Below are 23,080 nucleotides of genomic sequence, written 5' to 3'. Positions count from 1 at the left end.
GAAAAAATATGTCGGTTTTGCAGCTGACATATGGGAAAGAAACAAAGTGCGGAGGAGAATTTCACAAAAGGAAAAGAACAGCAAGCACCAAAGGATGCCACCTAAAACACACCCACGAAAAACACGAGGGGATACAACTCTGAGAAACGGAGCACCAGAATCACCAAAGATGTACAAGGAGCTAAGCCGACTGCAGGGCACCCATTTTAGCCAAGAATTCATCTCTGGCCAGCCAGAGACAAACCTTTCAATTCTCTGGCCAACACCGACCAAGTACAACAAATAGAGACCATTCAGTTAGCATTGCATTTACACAGCATATTTCATATATAAAACTTATAGCACGGTACACGATTACACTACAAGAGATATAGCAACAGATATATCCAATGATTTCACAAGCAACACCCAAGAACAGTAGGGTTCTTCAGCAATCCCTCAACCACGACCACCAAAATAAAACATTTGAAATCAAACATATTGGCATTCTCAAAGAAGAAACATAGAATATATCAATCATTTACGCCCCCTTTCCTAGGTGGAAAAGATTCGGATAGAGCCCTTGTCCATCTATGAGTCCACAATCATCCCTGAAATCATATTTTTGATCTGGTGGAAAGAGAAAAAAAAAAGTAACAGCAGTGAGTATCCAGATTTTACTCCAGTAGAACGGGAATTTCCATTACCGTTTTCACCTCTATACCTTTCCAACGTACGTGCTAAAACCACCTAAAATGTGCATTGTACAAACAAGTATGCAACATATCCAGTGACTGTGTAGTGAAATATTTTCACAACTGGGATAATATGACCCATATTTATTACAATAATGAAATAGAAAGAATAAATATAGCGATGGTACCTGCGTTTTATTCATCCCAATGATGTTTTTGAGATCATCAATCTGCAAAAGCAAAGGAAGCAGCTTATGTGATATTCTCAGTACACAATTTCCCACTTCTTGATTCCTTTTAAGCATTCTATATAGAATGCTTACCTCTTTAAACAGCTCTGGTGATTCCTCACGAAGCTCAAGTATATGACTTGCCCTTTTCTCTCCAATACCCTGCACAATCAGTAGCACGTTAGCAAGAAAGAAGTAATCTTGGGATGTCATTATGTTTAAGATTCTGAGCTAACCTTTAGCCTTTTTAACTGCTCCCTGCAATTGACATGGAAGCATACGTTAGGAAAACAAAAAGAATGCCAGGTCGGTGATCAATGATAAGCTAAGGATAATACTCACTTATTAGCGCTATTTAGAAATGCCAAACACTCCTGAGCCAGAGATTTCTGTTTTTGTGAAGAAAAAAAAAAGAAAGGATTTATTAGGAAAGCTAATGATACAATACAAAATGTGTCCGGCGAGTTAAAAAAGGGTAACCTGAATCCCTGTGCTGCGAGCCTTGAGTAACTCATGTGAGTCTTCGGCATGCCCAAATTTCAAGTGAATCGCAGGAGTTTTTGGTTCAGGTAAATCTGTGTTAAAGTGTTGGGCACGAACCATGTCTATTTTATGATTCGTTACGCTCACCGGCCTAGTGCTAAGAAGCTTCAATGAGTTCGATATCTCCTTCAGTCGATCACTCAGCTTTGGAGAGGATTGAATAGCACCGACAGGAGTCTTCTCAATAAGGTCATCTGCAAATGATGGGCGATTGAGAATGCACTTGCACTTCCATTTCAATAATTAATTTTCCAAAAAAAAAGGGAGTTAAGAGATGTGTTGTACTGGCTACATCAGATGAGCATGTCTCACCCAAGGTAGTACATGAATGCTCTGCATGCAAATCTGACGATGAATAGTCCTGAACAAGGTAACAAAGAAGATACATGTTTATGATGTGGAAATGGGAATTGCAAACATCAAACGATCAGGTATTTCTTAAAGGGCTACATACCTCTTCCTGCACACTACTTGATATCAGTTCTTGCATGCTGCAAGGTACCAGTTCTTGCATTTCAGATGATACAACATCTATAACCTTTTCTATTTCACCGCATCCCTGCATGTTGCTCCAATATATGGCGTTCATTAGTTCTAAAATTATCATATCCTTGGGATGCCACTGGAAGGAAACTAAATTACCTCAGCTGGTAATGGGGCTTGAATTTCCATGCCAAGTGATGATTGTAACTTCTGTGAAATGGTGCACAAAGTCCCAATATAAATAAGCTCACTGATGATCGATAGTATACGCACATATAGGCTGCTAAGTATACAAACCTCAGTTTTTGTTACCACAGTTGGCGCAGGCGCAGCAACTATTTTATCTTCCTACACATTTCATAAATTGCAACTTAGAGTAGTTAGTAACACGAGAACAGAAACTTAAACACCCATTGACCCACATACTACTTTTGTGCAAGAGCACAAGAACAAATTAGTTCAGATATCTAGTTATGTACCTTTGATGAATTGGGACCTGGACAGAACAATTTCCTGTACAACAAAAAGTCAATTCCAGTGGTAGGTTGTAGAAGGAGGTCAAGATTTTCAGGAGTTAATTAACAGTGTGGTACCTTCCACTCAGGACAGGCTTAACGTGTGTTTTCTTCATATTAGTTGAAGCAAAGGCTGAGCTTCTAGGTTTTTGGGCTGACTGCATGGTTACTTCAGACCTGCATAAAACTAAAACCACCATGGGTTTCACATTTTTAACAAAGTGCCAAGCTCAAAATCTACTACTTCCGAAATGAGAATGTGACCTCTTATTGGCAGTGAGGGTTCGACTTGCTTTTACTGCACTGTTATTGAATTGGGTTCCGCCGTGCTTCTCTAGTACAGAACTTGGTTGGTGGATAGAAGGCAGTAATGATCTTGACAAGTTCTTAGCACTTGCAAGGTTTACATTTGACTTTGAAGAACTTCTAGTACCTGAGGATAAGTTGTAGCATTGTTGATTGACCACTTGGCTCGAGCGAGAAGCCAAGCTTAGAGTAGAAACTGCATCTATGCTGCAAACTTCATCCTACACCAAGAAGGCAAATCATGTATCAATTCCAACATTTAAGATAACTAGATAAGATAAGATAGATAAGTGTATAACAAATAGACAGAGCTGACTGCACGTTGTCGCTGAAGCTATTCTACAGTGCATATTCTATCAAGTAATAGCAACAAATGGTAACAGAGAATCATGAAAACAAAACCATCACATGGATACCTTCTCTTCGGAGTTCTGACCAAAGGTACTAGGACATATACTGCACTATTTTATTGTTAGGAATATGACTATTGAGCAACAACATTATGTGGTAAATGATTGAACGACCTTCCACTTCAACAAAATTTGCACATAGCCTACGAAAGAATAATGATAAAAGGTAGAAGTGTTGTGACCAAATGTTCGATCAACATCTCCCCCTAACGCATGCTAGCTTCAAGCAACCGTTGAATTTATGGTACGGGAATGGCATTTATTTGACCAATATTTTGTGTTGCCCATCTGGTAAGAGAAGAAAGTAGTACAAAATGGAGATTGGAGATGTTAAGTATTCTTTACCAAACATGCTATCAGCACAGCACCGTTTGTCTTGCATAAAGAATCTTGCAAAATACGAGTTAACTTGCTCTGTCTGTAGGGTATGAATTTCTGGTTGCTGTTCAGAGCTTGCACAACATTCATTAAGGCATACATGGACTTGTTACAGTTTGGTAGAGCAAGCCCTCCACCATTGTTCTTCTGCTTGGGATCAACATAGCCTGATGAAAACAGGGAGCAGAAACTAAAGAAGATGTAATGCAAAGATAGTATTATAAGAAATTGCCGTGCACGAATGAGAAGAACAAACCTGCCAGGTCAAGAAAGTTCATCTTTGCTACAGCGCATTCTTTGCCTTGCTGATCAAACCTAGAAATGTAAATGATAAACCCTTGGTGTCCGCCTCTAGTTTGTAACTGGTTGGAAGCTTTGGCGGGATGTTTGAGGTTGTCGCTACCACAATAACAGAGATCCGCAAACTCCTCAGTTGACTTGACATCGACCTTCATAAAAAGATTAGTGGGATGTAACAAACAAGACATGAAGACGAAGGTAATAAAACAATGGTAGGGTGGTAGTTGAGGTGGGTAGAGTAGAGGAGGCAGACAGTGTACCCTGGAGAGGCCCTTGAGGTTTGTCCTTCCATCGGCATCCTCTAGTACGAGAACCTCGTTGTCCTTTGGCTCCAAGAGATCGAAGACGTGGTTATCCTGAAGCACCTGATAAGAGGAGACGCTGACAAGAGCGTCGATGGGTTTGGAGAGGTGGAGGATTTGCGCCATGGCCATGGTAAGCAAGCCAGGTTGACCTTGGGAGCCCTGCATTGGCGTTTGCATTCGCGGCATGGTAGATTATATTGAATTATTGAATATAGCAAATCAGTGCAAATATGCAGCACAGTTAGTCGATATCTGGAATGGAATGAAATGATATGAAGATAGAAGTAGTCTAGTACCATGATGAGATGGGTTTTGGCGGTGGCACCGCAAGTGACGACACATGCGTTGTTGCCTCGGAAGGTGGCATCTACGAGCGGCTTGACCTCGCTGTGGAAGATGTGATGGTAGGAGTCGCTCTTGAGATAGCAACAATCGAGCATGTACTCATGATACTTGCGCTGAGGCGGGGCTCTGCAAGCAACCAACGAGATCCAGGTCCATGTGCAGGAGGTGATGAGATGGACGGAACCGATCGAAATAATAACTAGAGGTAGAGGGGAGGGGAAGGGAGGGGAGGGGAGGAAAGCGAGCGTACCCAGGGCCAGGTGTGGCCGGGGCGCCCTCGTGGATGGGGAGGAGAGAGACGACGGCGGAGGAGGAATCTGCTGCATCGGAGACGTGGGCGGCTACCTGAAAGGAGCCTCCTCCTCCACCGCCGGGGCAGATCCTGGCGACGACTCTGACGGGGGCGGCGGGACTAATCCTCCGAGAGTGGGAGGAATTGGGGGCAGCTGCTGCTTCCATCTCCTCACTCTCAGTCAGTTGTCTTCTTCTTCCTTGGTAGGGGCGGGGGGCGGGGAGGGTGAGGGGAGGAGGAAGAGGACGGTTTTTGAACTTGCGATGAGTGGAGGAGGATGCCTTTTTCAATTTCGCATCGCATTCGCACCGGGGCATGGAGGAGGGAGGAGGAGCGTCTGCTACCTTAGTGGGCCTTGTTCGCACTCACGGCCCGGGACGGGATGAGCGGCGCTGTGTGTCGTCCGGTGGAGGGGGAGACGATGCTGCTCTGGGCCTTCGGCCACAACGCCTTGCCTCTCCCTGCTGCAGTTACCGGTGCCGTCGTTCGACTGGCAGGCTGGGGTGTCATGGACTGGACTGGACTGCCTGGCGTGGGTCTCTGATGGGGCCCACGGGCAGACCTCAGCGTGCACAGAACGGAACGAGAGAGATCTAGAGAGAGAGAAAGGAGCGTACTCTATTAATTATTAATTACTCTCTTCCAATTCCCCACCCCACCCCGAACAGAACGGAACGGAACGGAACCCCAGCAAGCAGAGGCGAGGCCGCCCAACCAATCCATCTCGATCCATCTGGTCCTTGGGGGCGGCCATGTCGTCCTCCTCCGCCGCCGCCGCCGATCCGGCGCCGCTGCGCTTCTACTGCCACCAGTGCGACCGCACCGTCTTCATCGCCCCTCCCGCATCCCCTGACGCCGACGTCCTCTGCCCTCTCTGCGCTGGAGGATTCGTCGAGGAGCTCCCTCCCACCGACCCTACCCCAGCCCCAGCGCCGGCCCCGGCGCCGCCCCATCCCTTCCTCTTCGCCTCGCCCTCCTTCGATCTCCGCCACCCCAGCGACCTCTCCGCCTTCTTCGGCCCGCCCTCCCCCAGCACCGCCTCTCCCGGCTTCGACCCCTCCAACTTCCTCCACGACCACTTCGGCGGCCTCCTCTCAAGCGGCGCCACCATCCAGATCGTTGTCGAGGGGGGGGCGCCCACCCTCGCCCCAGGGGTCAGCCTCGCTGACTACTTCATGGGCTCGTCCGGCCTCGAGCAGCTCATCCAGCAGCTCGCCGAGAACGACCCCAACCGCTACGGCACCCCGCCCGCCGCCAAGTCCGCCGTCGCAGCACTCCCCGACGTCCAAGTCTCCGCGGACATGATGCAGGCCGACGGAGGGGCTCAGTGCGCCGTCTGCATGGACGACTTCCCACTAGGCGCCGCCGCCAAGCAGCTCCCCTGCAAGCACGTCTTCCACAAGGACTGCATCCTCCCCTGGCTGGACCTCCACAGCTCTTGCCCTGTCTGCCGCTTCGAGCTGCCCACAGACGACCCCGACTACCAGCACCAGCACCAGCACGCTTCTCCCGCTCCTGCTCCCGCTCCCGCTCCCGCTCCCGCTCCTGCCTCTCCCAGGGTGGCCGAGAGAAGGTTCAGGATATCGTTGCCTTGGCCTCTCAGGGCCGCCTTCGGTGGTGCCCAGGCGGAGAGCAGCAATCCAACCACTCAAACTCAGGAAGATAGGAGGAGCGAAGATGCGCCTTCTGGTGGCAACAACAACAACAATTCAGGTGGTGGTCCTCAAAGTGGATACGATGATCTGGACTGAGGTCTTCACAGCCTTCTCATAAAGACGGGCGCAGGGGAATGAGGAGGTACAATAAACCTACAAATTTCATTAACTACTATTAGGGTTGCTTGCTTGCTTGTAATATGATTGATGTTGCAGCGGTTGTTCATATCTAGTTCAGGAATCAGGAAGCAATATGCCCTATTTACTATTGTTCTGTTATTACATTTTAGCGGTTACTGATAATGTCTATTGCTGCATTCTATACAATCGGCAATATGCAAAGAAAAATAAAAGGTTTGTTTATGCCAGCCTTCTTCTGTGATTACCTACTCATAGTGTGTGGGAACTGGGCTTGGGCAAGCCGCATGATGTAAACCAGTTCGAGTAACTGTTGGCCAGCCTACAACCACCGCTGGGCTGTGCAAGTTTCCCTGCTGAGAAAATGGTTTACTAAGTAATCATACTGCCCACATTTTTTAGTGTGTACGAATGCGCTGGTTGGTTAAGATGTTAGATTATTTTCCTCTTCGAGCTTCCGTACTCTATTGAGGTATAGGCTTGCCAAAAAGAAGTGGCATGTCGGGTGATACATTGTTTTGGAAGGAGTTGCACTTGCACTTTGCAAGCTGCTAGTATGTGTCCATTTATTGACCATTAAATCACGGGTTAATGTTGTATGATAGTAACTGGAAGGATACTCTTTGATTCCCTTTGAGGTTAGATGTTGAAAAAATTTATCCTCCTTTTGATCTATGATTCTGAATGGCTTGATGTTGTAATTAGTCTTAAATGTACTCCAAAGATCAATGTTGGAGTTTTTTAGGAGGTATACTGTACTGTACCTTACCTAATTGATGATGGCTTAGCATTGCTATATGTTGTGGTCACCATCCATTCGCAAGCACTTAAGGATAATGGCTAGATTAATGAACACCAACTGCTGCTCCCCCTTGCATATGTTCTCCTGTGCCCTGTTATGTTTTTGGAGCATTACTCGACCTGTCAGCTTTATTATCATTAATTCCTTATTGTCATAATCTAGCTTTGTGTAGGTTTCCACATGTGATTTATCATGCCATAGCCTTGTTTTTCATTTTGCAAACTATTCTGTCACTCCTTGCTTTTATGAAGACTGAAACTTCTAGCCCTATACTTTTTCCACTATTGTTAATTACATCAGTCCATTGTAGGAGAGATGTGTCTTTGAAGTTGAATTCATGTGACGATTGGTCAAGGGTATAACAATGTAGTAATTCTTTTTTCTGTTGGGGAACGATGGGACAAGAAAATGGAACTTTTGTGCTGAACTAGCTCAGCAGTTTAGGGCTGATCACCGCCTAGCCACAATTTTGATCAGTTTCTTTCCTTGTAGGCCAACGCAATTTCCAATCTTGTCACATCCTGTTTGTAGTGCATTATGGCAGTAGGTGCATGAGTCGGGTGGAAGCATCTGATTCTGTACACTTGGCTGAATTGTGCCTATCATGCTTGTTTCAATGCTTGTCAATTCTTATGTCTGGTGCAAATTTAGGAATTTGTTGATGTTGGAGTATTTGTGCTGTTTGATCCTTGGAATGCCCAAGTGGTATGTTGAATATAGTCGGGCATGTGGTGTGTGAACTTGGATGATTTACTGTCGAGTGGTTTATATTGCAGGGCAAGATAGGAGGCGAGAAGAGGAGGTTTGCGATGCAACAAAAATTGGCGCCGTAGCTTGTTCATCTGAATGAAGAGATTGCTTGTTTTCTCATACGGTACTTGGATGTAAACAAAAAGAGAGGAAAAATGTATGTACTCATTTGCTGCATTGGTGGTTGTAGAGATTTTTTTGGGGAGGGGCTTGCCTCATTTTCCATGGTAGGAGGCTGAAAAACAGTTGCGTTACATTCTGTTTGATTTACAGGCTTGACTATAATAGTGTGTACTACGTCGGAGCTGGCCAGCTGTTGGTGTGTTTTGGCTGCTTTGCGCCAAGGATTCTGAAGCAGCAGCAGCTATGTGTGTTGTGCTTTCTGCTTGTACATGCCTGGCTTGGCAAGGGTGAGTCGGGGCTTAGGCCTGTGCCACAGCCCACAGAGACCACGCGCTGCTGCTTGCACACACCGAATACTTGTTTGTTTGATCCTCCAGCCAGCAGGTACCGGTCCCAACTCCCAATTACATACAGGAATGCGCTTCCCTTCTCACTATCGGCTGCCATTTTCTTTTATTTTCTCCGCCAAGGTGGGAAGCGGCCAAGGCTCCGGGACATTAAAAAATGTGTGATATAGGCCACAATGGTTGAAAAATGTTCCGAAAGCCCACGGAATGGTCAAGACGGTTGAAAATGGCATTAGGAGGGTGAGATGGCTCGGGTGTGGCTATGGCCCTGACATGCTCAAAAACGTGTGTTATAGTCCATGGAACGGTCAAGACGGTCGAAAACGACCTCAGGAGGTTGAGACGGTCTAGGTGTGGCAAGGTTTCATGACATCCAAAAACATGTGTTCTAGGCAACGAAGCGATCAAGACGGTCAAAAACGACCTCGAGAGGGTGAGATAGCTTGGGTGTGACCACGACCCTTGGATGCCAAAAAGTGTGCTATAGTTCCCGGGACGTACAAAAATGTGTGCTATAAGATAGAACAATCAAGATAGTCGAAAATTGTCTTGAAAGGCAAAGACAATCCGAGCGTGGCCACTGCCCCAGAACGCTCAGAAAATGTGTGCTATAGGCCACGGAACGACCAAAACAGGTAAAAAATGGCCTTGGGAGGAAGAGACGATCGGGCGTGACCAAGGACCCGAGACGCCAAAAAACGTGTGCTATAGCCCACAGAACAACCAAGCCAATCGAAAACGGTATCGAGAAGTCGAGACGTCCTGGGCATGGCCAAGGACCCGGGACACCCAATAATGTATGTTATAGGGTACTGAACGACCAAGGCGCTGGAAAATAGCTCTATGAGGCCAAGACGGCCCGAGCATGGCCAAGAGCCTGAGACGCCCAAAAATGTGTGCTATAGGTTACGGAACGGCCAAGATAGTGGAAAACGATCTCGAAAGGGCGAGGCGGCCTGAGCATGGCCATAGTCAAAAATGGCATCGGGAAGGCGAGACGGCCTGGGTGTGGCCACGGTCCTGGGACACCTAATGATGTATGCTATAGGCTACGGAACAACCAACACAGTTGAAATTAGCCCTGGGAGACCGAGACGGCCTGGGCGTGGCCAAGGACCCGGGAAGTCCACAAACGTGTGTTGTAGGCTACAAAACAGCCAAGATGGTGGAAAACAACCCCGGAAGAGCGAGGCGACCCGAGCATGGCCATGGCCTAGGATGCCCAAAAACGTGTGCTATAGGCTACGGAACGGTTAAGACGGTGAAAAACGAGCATGGCTACAGCCCCGGGACACTAAAAAATGTATGCTAATGCTACGGAACGGCCAAGACAGTTGAAAACGGATCTGGGAGGCCGAGAAGGCCCAGGTGTGGCCACGGCCCCGGGACGCCAAAAATGTGTGTTATAGGCTTTGGGACGTACAAAAACATGTGCTCTAGGATACATAACGGTCAAGGAGATCAAAAATTGTCTTGAAAGGCATAGACGGCCCGGGCGTGGGCACTGCCCCGGAACACTAAGAAAACGTGTGTTATAGGCCACGTAACGACCATGACAGGTGAAAACAGCCTCGGTAGGGCGAGATGGCCCGGGCGTGGCCACGGCCCCGGGACGCCCAAAAAGTGTGTGATAAATCTATGATACATCACCGAATAACGGTCTAATCTACGATATGTCATCCATTGTGAGGATGATATGTGGGACCTGGATCCACATATCATTGACACAATGATAATATATAAGGAACATATCAAGCTATTCAGTGGCAAATAGTGGAATCTCCCAAAAGTGTGATATAGGTCATTGAACATTCAAGATGGTCAAAAACGGCCCCGGGAGAGGAAGAGGCCACCCAGGCATGGGCAAGGATCCGAGATGCCAGAAAACGTGTGCTATATAGCCCATGAAACAGCCAAGACGGTCGAAAATGACATCGGGAGGCTGAGACAACCAAGAAGTTTAGGCTACAAAACAACCAAGATAGGCTACAGAAATTTGGGTTTTATACCGTTGTATGGGACGAATCATGAAGGAGGATTGGCTTGAGCGCTAGTAGATTGAACCGTCCAAATTGTATTCAAATTAATCAAACCGGCGATTCGTCCAATAAGATGAGAGCTAGTACATATCCATCTCTTGACGTGCCACGTGCTAACCCACATCTCAAAGCCACAATCGCAAACGCAAATGATTAAAGGGAATGCAATTCTTGTAGTCCCGGTATGTGTTTATACCCAAAATCGGAACACATACCTATACAATAAGCCTCATCACATCAAGATACAACAAAGAGCAAGTAGATTAAACATATTACAAGTCTTTAAAGTAATTACAGGTTCAACAATTTCAAAGTACTACTTGCTGAAATTTAAAATATGAGAGCTAATTAACAAGTTCGAGCTCTCAACATACAACAATTTAAGTGCTAGACTAAGCGAAATACACCAAGTTTTATAACCTAGCATGTGAACAGTTCTATGCAGCGGATATATCATCTAAAAACAGTAAAAGAAGCGACGTCATATGCCCTAAGGTGCCACCGGAACACTACAAGTAGTAAATTGCTACTCTTGACCATCACCGTCATCGGCGAGCACGAAGTAGCCATAGACTAACTCATTATTACTTTCAAAACTTCAACAATAGCACCATAAGTACGAAGATACTCGCAAGACTTACTCATTATGGGTACACATAATAACCCAACTTTAAGGATTATACAATTTAGAATGCGTAGTAAGGAGTAAGCCACAAGTTAAGTTGCATTTAAGCAAAAAGCATTTCAAGAGACACATGGTGTGAGCCTCTAACCAATTCTCAAGTGACAAAATATACATAAACATAGCCAACAAGATAACAAGTTTCTCTCAACATAAACATATGCAAATCATCCCTCAACATACCACTTATAACCACATATACCCAACACATCAGAAACTCTATGATTGATGCGGATGGATATTAAACATGCTCATAACCGAGAGCGCATCGATTCAAGTTGATCTTACACCTTACAGGGGAGTACAACTTTACCCACACGACACGAATCCAACCTCTTGGCCCCTATAACAACCTTTCTCTCACCCATCCCCGCCCGGTTGGACAATCCTCATTACGGAGGACCACCTAGCTCCTCCACGAGGCACACACTAGGCTCCCCGTCTCATCCACAGTCCACACCTACACATGTCACACACTCACATCATGAGGTCATGGCCCAAACACCCAGTATGGCATGAGATAGTCGGCTCATCCTTTCCCTATTCAGATAGGTGGTAGTACGGAAAGTGCTTAAACCAACGGCAAACAACGAATGGTGCTTAATTGATCTAGGCGGGTCTACGACATCCAAAACTCCTTTCCCGTGTCATCCCTACTACCCGTCCAAATCTCGTCTCACTCTCACAAACTCAATAACCCATCAAGATTAAATTTAGTGAGACACGATTAAGCCCTAAAGCTCGCAAACGATGGATGAACCACCGCTCGACTTCTACCGATAACCTATGCCTCGCTAAACATAACACATTCATTTTAAGTTGGACCATTATGTGATATCACCTCAGATTACAGTGGATCAAGATATAACAATGTCAAGGAGGGGTAATACAACAAATAGGATCTACACCCAAAACCCGACATTGACTAGCTATCATGCATGACATATATATAACAATAATTTATCAAATTAAAAAAACATATGATCTAAAGTAATGGTGCAACATTCTTATATGCTTGCCTTGAGTTTCGACTTTGCAATCAACAGCAACCACTTCCGGATCACCCTCGATCACGCCCGTGTCGCTCTCCGACTCTTCGTTCTAAAAAAAAAAGAGTGCATGCAATGAATGGCATGCAAATGAGATGTGATCCGAATGTGATGAAAATGCACATAAATGTAGTGTATCAAGAAAGTAACACAATAGAACAAGAATCATGTGAAGTATTGTGCGTAAACTCATGGTACAATGAAAAAGGCGAGGAGCTGTCCAAAAAGGCTAATTAATTAAAAGTTGTGTATTAAAACAAGGTGATGTTAAGACAGCACCTAACATGTCATTTAACTATTTTTCGTGTGTAGGAGTACACTAATAAAGATTTTCAGATGTTGTCTCACCCCCCAAATTATTTTTATTCTTTTATGTACAAATTTTAGAAGTCAATAAAAGTGAGATCAAACAAATGCTAAAACATAGAGCCCAACACATCTAGCATGCTGGACAATATTTTTCCTAGAAAGTGCTCCACTTAACAAGATTTTTAGAACTAGAATTACTATTTTTGGATCAACCAATATTTAATGGTGAATTAATACTGGGCACATTTAAACATTTACAGAAATTAATACACATTTGTCATGAGTGCTACCATTTTTACGTTGTAGAGCACAACCATACAGAGTTAACTAAACTGGTTTCACAATTTTTGGAGCAAGTATTAATTTACTATGAATTTTTAAACTTTCAGCTGGTTTTTACATTGAACAGATAAACATTTTCCCCTTTCCCTCTTTTAACCGAAATACTTTATTTCCCAAAACCTTTTTACACCAAATTCCTTCTAGCTACTGAGTATAATAGTGGGGCCGACTTGTTTTACGAGGTCAAAATTGACCTTGGCCTGTGGCTGCACAAGGCAACTGTGGCGACAGCTCGGCAAGACTCGCTAGAGGCAAGCTGGGTGACGGCCACAAGCAGCAGTTGTGAGAAACTATCTAAATAATATTCTAATTAATCACCAGGAGGATCACTATTCATAATCACAATCTCGATGATTAAATAGAATATCATCCTGGTAGTCCCAGCACGTGTTTTGTGTTCAAAATCGGAACGCATGTCTTCCAACATTTAGCATCACAACATAGTTTAAGAAAGAACAAGTAATTAAAGTTATATTACAAGTTCTTAAGCATGTAACTATTTTCAACAATTTACATTAAAAGGTAACAACATCTACGCAGCGGAAACATAAATCTATACAACAAAAGATAGTAGAGCCACATGCCCTTAGGCTCCACCCCAAAAGCACGACCTCCGAGAGTAGGATGAACTACTCTTGCCAGCCACCCTAAACGGCAGACATGAAGTAGCCAAATATTGGCTCTTCCTCACCAGCAGCTCCTGAAAACACAGGCATGAGTACGAAGGTACTCGCAAGACTTAAACCATATAGAGCACATATACATAACTCGACTCCAAGGATTATGCATTGAGCCATTAGCAAGGAAAAGCCACATAGTTTAGTTAAACATAAGCGGTAAGCAACCTGTACACATATGTGTGGGCAACTAACTTAACCAACAACAACATAACTCTACCCTGCCATAACCAACTGAACATAAATAACTGGAACCATTATAAACATACATGTAACAAAGACCAACTCAACCATCTCCCACATATCCAACTATCAACCTGTCGGTGTATTCAGAACCAGGGGTCCCTAAGTCCCGAGACCCGGCCGGCCATCCGCCACATGTCACCACCCTGCAAGGTAGGAAGAAGCTGAGTCCCGGGAGAAGGTGTTCGGGGCCGCCGCCTCTGGTTCCCGAGCACCCTAGTTCCCCGATGATCCGCAGATGCTCGGGAGAGAGTGCTCGGGGCTGCACATGGCAGCCCCCGAGGACTCGGTTCCCCGAAGGTCCCACCAAAGTGCTCGGGAGAGAGTGCTCGGGGCTGCACGTGGCAGCCCCCGAGGACTCGGTTCCCCGAAGGTCCCACCGAAGTGCTCGGGAGAGAGTGCTCGGGGCTGCACGTGGCAGCCCCCGAGGACTCGGTTCCCCGAAGGTCCCACCGAAGTGCTCGGGAGAGAGTGCTCGGGGCTGCACGTGGCAGCCCCCGAGGACTCGGTTCCCCGAAGGTCCCGCCGAAGTGCTCGGGAGAGAGTGCTCGGGGCTGCACGTGGCGGCCCCCGAGGACTCGGTGCCCCGAAGGTTCGCGCAAGATCATTCGACGACCCGAAGGGTCCCGTCGTCAGGGTGTTATCCAGTCAGAGGCCCAATGCCGCATTTAATAGGCACGCACGGCCTGACATCCTGACATCCTGACATTCTCAGCTGCCCACGCCCCAGTGTCAGACCCTGCCATGCACTGGCAGGGGGGCGTGGGTCCATTAAATGCACGGGTCCCGTCCCGTTTCATCCGGGTGCCTCGGGATAACGTTGCCAGGATCAAAGCGCTCCGTCGGCCACCCTGCCCTGTCAGAAGGACAAGACGGGGTGGGCGCACCGGGCACCTCTGAGGCTGCCCGGTGGGCCCCTTTTATGGCGCCCATAGGCTTCCGCAGCGGCTGGTGATCGAATGCGCGCCGCATTTCTCCACCGCCCCTGTCACTTCGCCAAGATGAAATGATTACGCCTTTCTCCGTGGCACCTTGGCATTCGCGTCCCCTCTTTCCCATTCAGGATATGTTGAGGTCAGCGCGCCTATAAAAGGAAAGGATGGAGAACACTAAAAGAGGGAGAAAACGACAGCCCCCGACCACGAGACGACCAAGAGACCAGACAACCAACAATCCCCGACGAACCAGACCAAAGATAGATCAACAGACACTCGAACCAGCTCAAGTTAAGCTAGAACATAAGAGCCTCAAGCTCTTTGTAAACAGTTCTCTCCTTAGAACCAGATACCTCCTTGAAGAATTCCCTTCAAGGATAAATATAGCGCTCATACAGGAGTAGGGTGTTACGCCTCCGTGCGGCCCGAACCTGTCTAAAACCCGGCGTACCCACTTTTTCTTGCATTAGGGTGATCGTCTCCCACCAGCCATCGCATTTATTTCCGTTCCCGCTTATTTCCCAAACAAGCTTTTCCAGGATCATCCCCCCGGCCGAATCTCTAAAAAGGGGTCTCTCGGGATCCCTGCGACAGGAGTTCACTCTCCGACACAACCACAAGCGAAAACTCTACGACCGATGCAGATGGACAAAAACATGCTCATGAATGAGAGCGCGGTATTTTGAAATGTTTATACACCCTACAGGGGATACTCCTTTACTCACACGACATGAGGACCATACGGCTTGTGCCACCCGCTAAAGTGCATACAAGGGGTACTCGTGTCAACCTTTCCCAATAAGCCCTGATCATTTGAAACATGCATCGTTCGGCGCGGCGGTACTAGAACTACTCTCGAAGCAAACTAGTACCACTACAAGCCCACCGGCTCACATTCTTGATGTTCAGGCCCCAAATGACCACAACTACAAAGGTATTCGGGTCGCCTTACCATTAGATCAGCATGTGGTGAGTACGGTAAGTGCTAAAGCCGACTACACCGATGATCGGTGCTTAAATGATGTAAGCGGCCTACGGTGTCTGATTTCCTCTTCCGACCTACCCAGGGGAACTCCACATCTGGGTAGGATAAACACCTCCTAGCACCGCTCACGTCTCGTCTCATACTCATCACTCATCCAACCATCATCAACTCATATCCAACATTGTGATCATTATAAAAGTAAATAACGCCTATGCTCGCGACCGATGAAACAATTTACCGCTCGACTTCTACCGAATAACCTATGTATTGCTAAGCATTTTGATTTAACTTGTAATCTAGACACCAATAACATACTCAAGGCGACAAGGAAAGGATGAACAACAAGTCAAGGTAGAAGTAATGCATTCAATATAGGATCTACCCACCTGTACCCGATCTCGACTCAACACATGCAAACATACATAAGCATAGTTCATCAATTTTAAACTTCATCTAATTGGACAAAGGTGCAATATGCTTCGTTGCTTGCCTTGCTGCTCCGGTGACTGCTTATAATTACCCAAGCAACACTCGCAGAAATCCGAAAGATTAGAGTCATTTTCAACCACGGTCGTCTCCCGCTCCGGCTCCTTGTTCACTAAAGAAAAGCGCATGCAATAATGAGCATGAGTGAAATACAACAATGCATGCCGCAATATGCAAATAAAGAAATACCATCAAATATGCCACATAATGCATGATAATATTTTTCCTAGTTAGAACAAGTCATAAGGACACTAGAAAAATTGGTTTCGCTAATTTCAGGCTCACGATGAATTAACGGTGAATTAATGAAGCTTCAATCTAAGTCATTAATCTTAGAAAATTAATTAACTATTTCATGGATGGGGACATTTTTAATAGGTAGAGTATGCTATTATTAGACCAACAAAATTAGTTTCATAATTTTTGGAGATACAGAGAATTTACTATGAATTTTACAAGTTTCAGCAAACAGTAAACTATGCTGAAAATGGTTCTGCTGAGTTGACCGCAGTCAGACCGCCAACAGGGGCGGTCAGACCACCGGGGGCCGTGGTCAGACCTCCAAAAATTGCGGTCAGACTGCCAGCGAATAGAGAGGTTTGGGTTCTGGGCTTTTGGCGGTCAGATCGGCCCAAGGGGCGGTCGGACCACTATATACGGCCGGGGGCACTTGGTGAGCTTGCCAACGACGATTCCGGTGACCTTTTGGTTAGGGCTTTGGACCTAGATTATCATCTGGATCTCCTCTACCGCATAGGAACACACGTATAAGCCGAAATCGACCAAAACTCGTCTATTGCTACCAAAACATCAAGAACTCATGAACTTCAACTTTAGCACTAAATTCTTAGATTTCGACCAACCAAATCATGCATTCATGCTATGGGATCCTAGGAGACTCACCCACGGTGCTTATGGAGTTGGGTGACCGTCGGATGATGAAGAAAACGGAGGAAATCATTCGGGAGACAAAGAAATCCGGTGTTCTTCACGTTTCAACCCTAAACACCAAAAGACATCAAATCCACCCCAAATCTTTCGGGAAAGAGCAAATGAATTGGAGGGATAGAAAGCTTATGAGCTAAGGATCGCGTGAGTATCATATGCATACCTCAAATCCTTCTCTTTAGGTTGGATTTTGGGAGAAAGGGAGAGAGAGCTTGAGAGGAGAGTGAGAGGGAGCTGCTGCCCTTGCTAGCTCGGTTGAGCACGAGAGAGAGGGAGTGGGAGCAGGTGGGTGCATGCGAGGGAGGGTGAGAGTGAGGTGGTTGGCCCACCGAGTGGGGCCCACGTGCTAGAGAAAGGAGGTATTTCCAATACGATTTCTATTCTTTTCTCTCTCAGATTAGTTTCTCTCATCCAATTGATCCAAAATGAATTGCTCTAATGTGCCAAAATAATTCCCCTCGAATTTAATTATGACGCTAATAACACATGATTAAGCTTAATCACACGATTATGGAAGTTGGGATGTGACAGCAGTGGAAGCTGCAGGGCAAGACTCGAATCCACCTGGGCAGGGCTCAGCTAACTGGCCAAACCGGAGTCAAGCCGACGGCGAGCAGTAAAAGGGCGGCGACGAGCGGCTCTCGTGGGGGACCATGCCAGTGATGGACGAAGCCAAAATCACCACGCGCGGAACGTTGAATAGCACAGGGTGAAACTCACCGATCACGGGGATTGGTGGTTGGAGCTGCAGGGAGGTGGTGCGACGGTGAGAGGCAGAAGAGTGTGCCGATGAAATGATCGAATGGTCCAAGAGTGGAGGGTGAATTGGGCTATTAATTAAAAAATATTTCTATTGAATTCTAGAACAAGTAACAAATTTATGCTAGATGAAAGATAATGTAACTACACGATCTAGCTAGAAGAAAGCAAGTAGACAAGCAAGCTAGAACAAAAAGTAAATACGGAATTGAAATCTTGCAAGCAAGTAAATACTCAAATTTAAATGCGGGAAAGTAAAAAGATGGACAAGAAGACATCAATTTTTTCCTGAGGTATCGAGGAGTTGGCACTCTCGCTAGTCCACGTTGGAGCATCCATAAAGGATATTGCTTCCCTTTGTGTCACCAAGACTCAAGTGCTCACTCATGATAGCCACTTCTCCATCTCCAAATTGGCAGACATCAAACCAAGTTCAACGATCTTCCCCCTGGGCTCCCATAAGAACTCCAAGAGCTCACCGAGATACCTCCAATCACCAAAGACCGGTTAGGTATTGCCAACCACCAAGAGTAACAAGCCAATAGCTTCACTTGACAAGATCAAGCATAAACTACAGCTAGATGCATACTTGCTCCTCTTAAAGCACCAATGATATCCTTAATCTTCAATTAGGGACTTTGCAAATCACTTTAGTGTTCTCTCTTGCTTCTTGATAACACACATTGTATAAGCTCCTCTGGGGTCGCAAGAGGTAGAAGTGAGACGAAGTGAGGGGGTATTTATAGGCTAAATGTCTAAATCTAGCTGTTAACTAACCACCCAAATTTTCTATTAACATCGGAAGGTCCGGTGTACACATGCTCAGACACACTGGACCATCTAGTGTGTACCTTTTTCCAAACCCTCACATTGCCAGTGGGCATTAGCCATTAACACTAAGAGATGCTATGGTGTACTCTATCATTCACACACCAGATCATCCGATGTGTTCAATTCTCACTGCACTGAGCCAAACCCTCTAAAAAAATAGCTCTGGTGCTTCATACCAGTGAACACCAGACCATCTGGTGCATTGAACTCTTTTTTCTCAAAATTTGCACATCTCCTTAAAAAGGTCCGGTGTGTTCATTTACCTAACACCAGACCATCCGGTGCCGACTTCATATTTTTTCAGCCACGTGTCCCAAAATAAAACTCCAATGTGAAAGCACCGGACCATCCGGTGAGGCAAATTTGTTCTGAACTCGTCCAATTCAATTAAACTTAAGTTTTATCTTCTCGATATCTTATCCATGGGCTTCTCTGAGCTACCTAGTGCTAGAATTTTATAAGTGTACATCCAACTAAGTCTAGATACAACTGGGTCAAGCTACAACTCTTAGCTCCCTTTATAGTACGGTCAAAGAATTAGAAAAGGACTTAAACTACTCTAAGTGTCCTTCATCTCTTTATGGCGCTTAGAACTAGAAAGTCTTTAATCTTGATGCACATATCCTTTGATCATCCATAGAGTCAATTTTAGAGACCAAGATTACCTAATCATCATTATGAACTAATTTTTTAATTCCCTTCAAAACAAACTTGTTAGTTACAATAATATAGTTATCATTAATCACTAAAACACTTACCACTTACCTAGGGGCTTAGATGCTATAGCTGGTGTCGGGGAAGAAGGAGTCGCACGGCTCGGTTTAGGGAGGGAAATTGCAGGAAGAGCTTGGGGTGCGGCCGAGGAGCTGCCAGGGGCCTCCCTCTTCGCTCCTATGTGCTCGGGGCTCCCGGATCCGATCAAGGGCGGCCGGATTTGGTTGTGATGCGTGATGTGAGAAACCATCCAAATAGTATTCTAATTAATCATCAGCGGGATCAATATTCATAATCATAACCTCAGTGATTAACCAGAATATTATCCTAGTAGTCTCGGCACGTGTTTTATGCCCAAGATTGGAACACATGCCTTTCCAAAATACACATCACAACAAAGCTTAAGAAAGATTGAAATAAATATTTATATTATAAGTTCTTAAGCATGCAACCATTTACATCAATTTACAACAAAAGGGATAAACTAAGCAGCGAAAGATTTAAACTATCAAAAATAAAAGAGAGGACAACACCGTATGCCCTTAGACACTGCCCCAAAAGCCTTGCCTAAGAGTAGGATGCACTACTCTTACCTATCACCATCGTTGGTGAACACAAAGTAGCCAAACATCGTCTCTTTCTCACCAACAACACCTGAAAAAGCAGCGTAAATACGAAGGTACTCGCAAGACTTAATCTATATAGTACATATATACATAGCCCGACTCCAAGGATTATGCATTGAGCCAATAGCAAAAAAAAAAATACCAAAGGTTAAGTAAACATATGTATAAGCAACCTAGATACGTATGTGTGAGCAACTATACTTAACCAAACTACCATTTTAACATGCAAAACCCACATGAACATGTATGTAACTAGAATCATAGTAATCATAACTGTAAATAAAACCATCTCAACCAACTCCCACATAACCAACCACAGCTCACACTCATAACTCTACGACTGCTGCAAAAGGACAGAAGCATGCTTATGACCGAGAGCGTGTTATTTTGAAATGTTTTTACACCCTACAGTGGGTACTCCTCTACTCGCAAGACTTGAGGACCACATGGCTTGCATGACCACACATGTCCGTACAAGGGGGTATTCATGTCAACCTTTCCCAATAAATCATAACCGTTTGGATATACGCCAATAGGTACGGGGGTCATTCATAGCTACTCCTGAAACAAACTGGATACCTCAACCGACCCCTCCTACTCGACACCATCGACCCGCATGCCAAAAAGACATTGCTACAAAGGTAATCGGTTTATAATTCCCATATGCGACATGTGGTAAGCACAGAAAGTGCTAAAGCCAACTGCAGCAACGATCGGTGCTTAAACGATGCAAGCGGTCTACGACGTCCGGGTTCCTCTCTCGACCTACCCAGTGAAACTCCACATCTGGGCAGAAGACACCTCCTAGCACCGCTCACATCTCGCCTCAACCTCACAACTCAACCATCTCAACATCATCATTGTATTTTATGAACAATAATTAATCTCTAAGCTCGCGAGCAATAGCCGAACCATTGCTCGTCTTCTACTGATGACCTATTCATTACTAAGCATATTAAAATGAACTTGTAACTTAGACAACAACATTGTTAATAAGGCTACAAGGATAGGGATAAACAACATCTCAGGGTAGAGATCATGCAATCAATATAGGTTTTACCCATATACGCCCAATATCGACTCACTAATCATGCAAACATACATAAGCATAATTTATTAATTTAGACTTCATTCAACTTCATCACAAAGGGTGCAATATGTTTAGATGCTTGCTTTGCTGCTCCGATAGTTGCCTCACATTGCCCATGCAAAACTCATAGAAATCGTGGGATTCAGCGTCACCCTTGCTTGCTTGCATCGTCGGCTCAGTGTTCCCTAAAAAAATCACGGATGCAATGAATAAATAAATAACAATGGAAAAAGGATGTATAACATGCATGCTCAAGTAATAGTAGAGCGTTGATCCAATCCATCCATCTCTATCTAATTACTTTGACTATGTTTCTTCTTCAGCACACGAGAACAAGAATCCATCTCAATCAGTCCATGTTACTGTAGCAATTCTCCTTTATTTTGTGTATTCAATTATTGTTAGTTTGTTCTCTGCTTGTCTTTAATTGATGTTAGTTTGTCCTCTCCAGCAGTCTTTTGCATTATCTTGAACCTCAATTCAATTCGTGATCAATGACGGATCCAGGAACAATTTTGAGTTAGGGCGGAGACACGGAGTCTAAGTAAGGAAGAATACAAGGCGAGATTATATACTTTTGTCTATGTAATGTGGAATGACCTTATGAGATCATAACCTAAATAAGTTTTGTATCCCGTATATTTATGACATGTTACATTTTATCAATATATGGTGAAACTATCTAGACTTAGAGCCCTATTCTAATTTCTAGTTACTTAGTGCTAGTGGGAGAGGAGGTCACCCATATTTATATTGTCCTTTGATGCAAGACATTTGGAATGTTGGTACATGGCACATTCCACACATTTCTTATAAAATATCTAAATCTAGATTTTTTCAGTTTTATCTAAAATCTAGATATTTCTTACCATGTAAAATATCTAGTAAGAAATATCTATGTTTCACACAAACCTTTACTTTGCCATGAAGCATGATAACTCTAGTTTTTTTCAGTCTTCAAACTATTTTAAAGAATTTCATGTATGTATTGATAATTCAACAATCCTTAGTTAAATATAAACTAGATTGCAGTTATAATGAAAAAGTTATTGTGGAAGCCATATGGCTGGTATAACGCGTGTTGTATGTTGCCTCTACCAGGTTGTGTGTTTAAGTAACGAGCCTGCAGATGTAGAGCAGAGTATGCTGTTGTAATAAAAAGCATCACAAACATATGATCGCTTTTTTTGAAATGAGGGAACTATGCAGTTTTTGTTAGACTTTTACAATGAGAATATAAAATCTTTTGCATTCCAAGTGCATGTTCCCCCATGATACAGGGCCAATTGCCAATTTGCCATAGTTAAAAATGGGCTTCGTTTATTTGCCACAGACCCCACAATCATAGACTCAAGGGGGCCATTTGTCATTGACTTCGATGGCATTATGATCAAAATGGCTCAAGTTTTGAGTGGCAAAAGATCAATTTTTTCCATGACACGAAGGTTAGTCCATTAGTAAGTGCATATATTGAGTTCAAAACTGTAACGCATAGTTCAAAATTGGTTGTATTTTTTTTTATAAAAAATTGAAATAAATCTTCGAGCAACTCCGAAAGCAAAAATGAATAGAAAGCAACCAAATTGCTGCAATGAGAGCCGTCATATCTGTGATGAAGACCAGAGATGTAGATGGATTTGTCTTTCACCGTCTATCCCTATCCTCATGATGTCTAAAAATTCTATAGAGAACCCTTGTGCCCTCTGCCCGATGCGCACTGGCCTCACAGGTCGCGACCATGTCATCCCTTCTTCCTCTTGACAACTCCT

General features: G+C 44.8%; 2 protein-coding genes across 5 annotated transcripts; one reads left to right on the top strand and one right to left on the bottom strand.

Moving 5' to 3' along the window:
• Positions 1–303: 303 nt before the first annotated feature.
• LOC133926066 (kinesin-like protein KIN-10B) lies at positions 304–5,269 on the bottom strand. 4 transcript variants are annotated; one of them, XM_062371807.1, is made up of 19 exons: positions 4,740–5,268; positions 4,441–4,615; positions 4,100–4,303; positions 3,796–3,988; positions 3,507–3,706; positions 2,879–2,972; positions 2,710–2,779; positions 2,524–2,622; positions 2,410–2,443; positions 2,228–2,278; positions 2,090–2,140; positions 1,902–2,006; positions 1,733–1,808; positions 1,385–1,641; positions 1,247–1,293; positions 1,141–1,162; positions 998–1,066; positions 863–904; positions 304–609 (listed from the first exon to the last, which is right to left on the bottom strand). In XM_062371807.1, exons 1-19 carry the CDS (start codon positions 5,096–5,098, stop codon positions 571–573), a joined length of 2,187 nt encoding a protein of 728 aa, XP_062227791.1. In that variant the 5' UTR covers positions 5,099–5,268; the 3' UTR covers positions 304–570. The 4 variants fall into 4 exon arrangements, with proteins under 4 accessions (XP_062227791.1, XP_062227792.1, XP_062227790.1 ...); XM_062371808.1 differs by lacking the exon at positions 2,710–2,779 and having other exon boundaries at positions 2,524–2,632; positions 4,740–5,269; XM_062371806.1 differs by having other exon boundaries at positions 1,760–1,808; positions 2,710–2,972.
• Positions 5,270–5,417: 148 nt separating this feature from the next.
• Positions 5,418–8,432, top strand: LOC133926067 (E3 ubiquitin-protein ligase RING1-like). Its single transcript, XM_062371810.1, has 2 exons — positions 5,418–6,578; positions 8,153–8,432. Exon 1 carries the CDS (start codon positions 5,534–5,536, stop codon positions 6,530–6,532), a length of 999 nt encoding a protein of 332 aa, XP_062227794.1. The 5' UTR covers positions 5,418–5,533; the 3' UTR covers positions 6,533–6,578; positions 8,153–8,432.
• Positions 8,433–23,080: the final 14,648 nt, after the last annotated feature.

The sequence above is a fragment of the Phragmites australis genome, chromosome 8 (genome assembly GCF_958298935.1).
Source record: "Phragmites australis chromosome 8, lpPhrAust1.1, whole genome shotgun sequence".
NCBI lineage: Eukaryota > Viridiplantae > Streptophyta > Magnoliopsida > Poales > Poaceae > Phragmites > Phragmites australis.
This window is presented reverse-complemented; position numbering and strand designations above follow the sequence as displayed.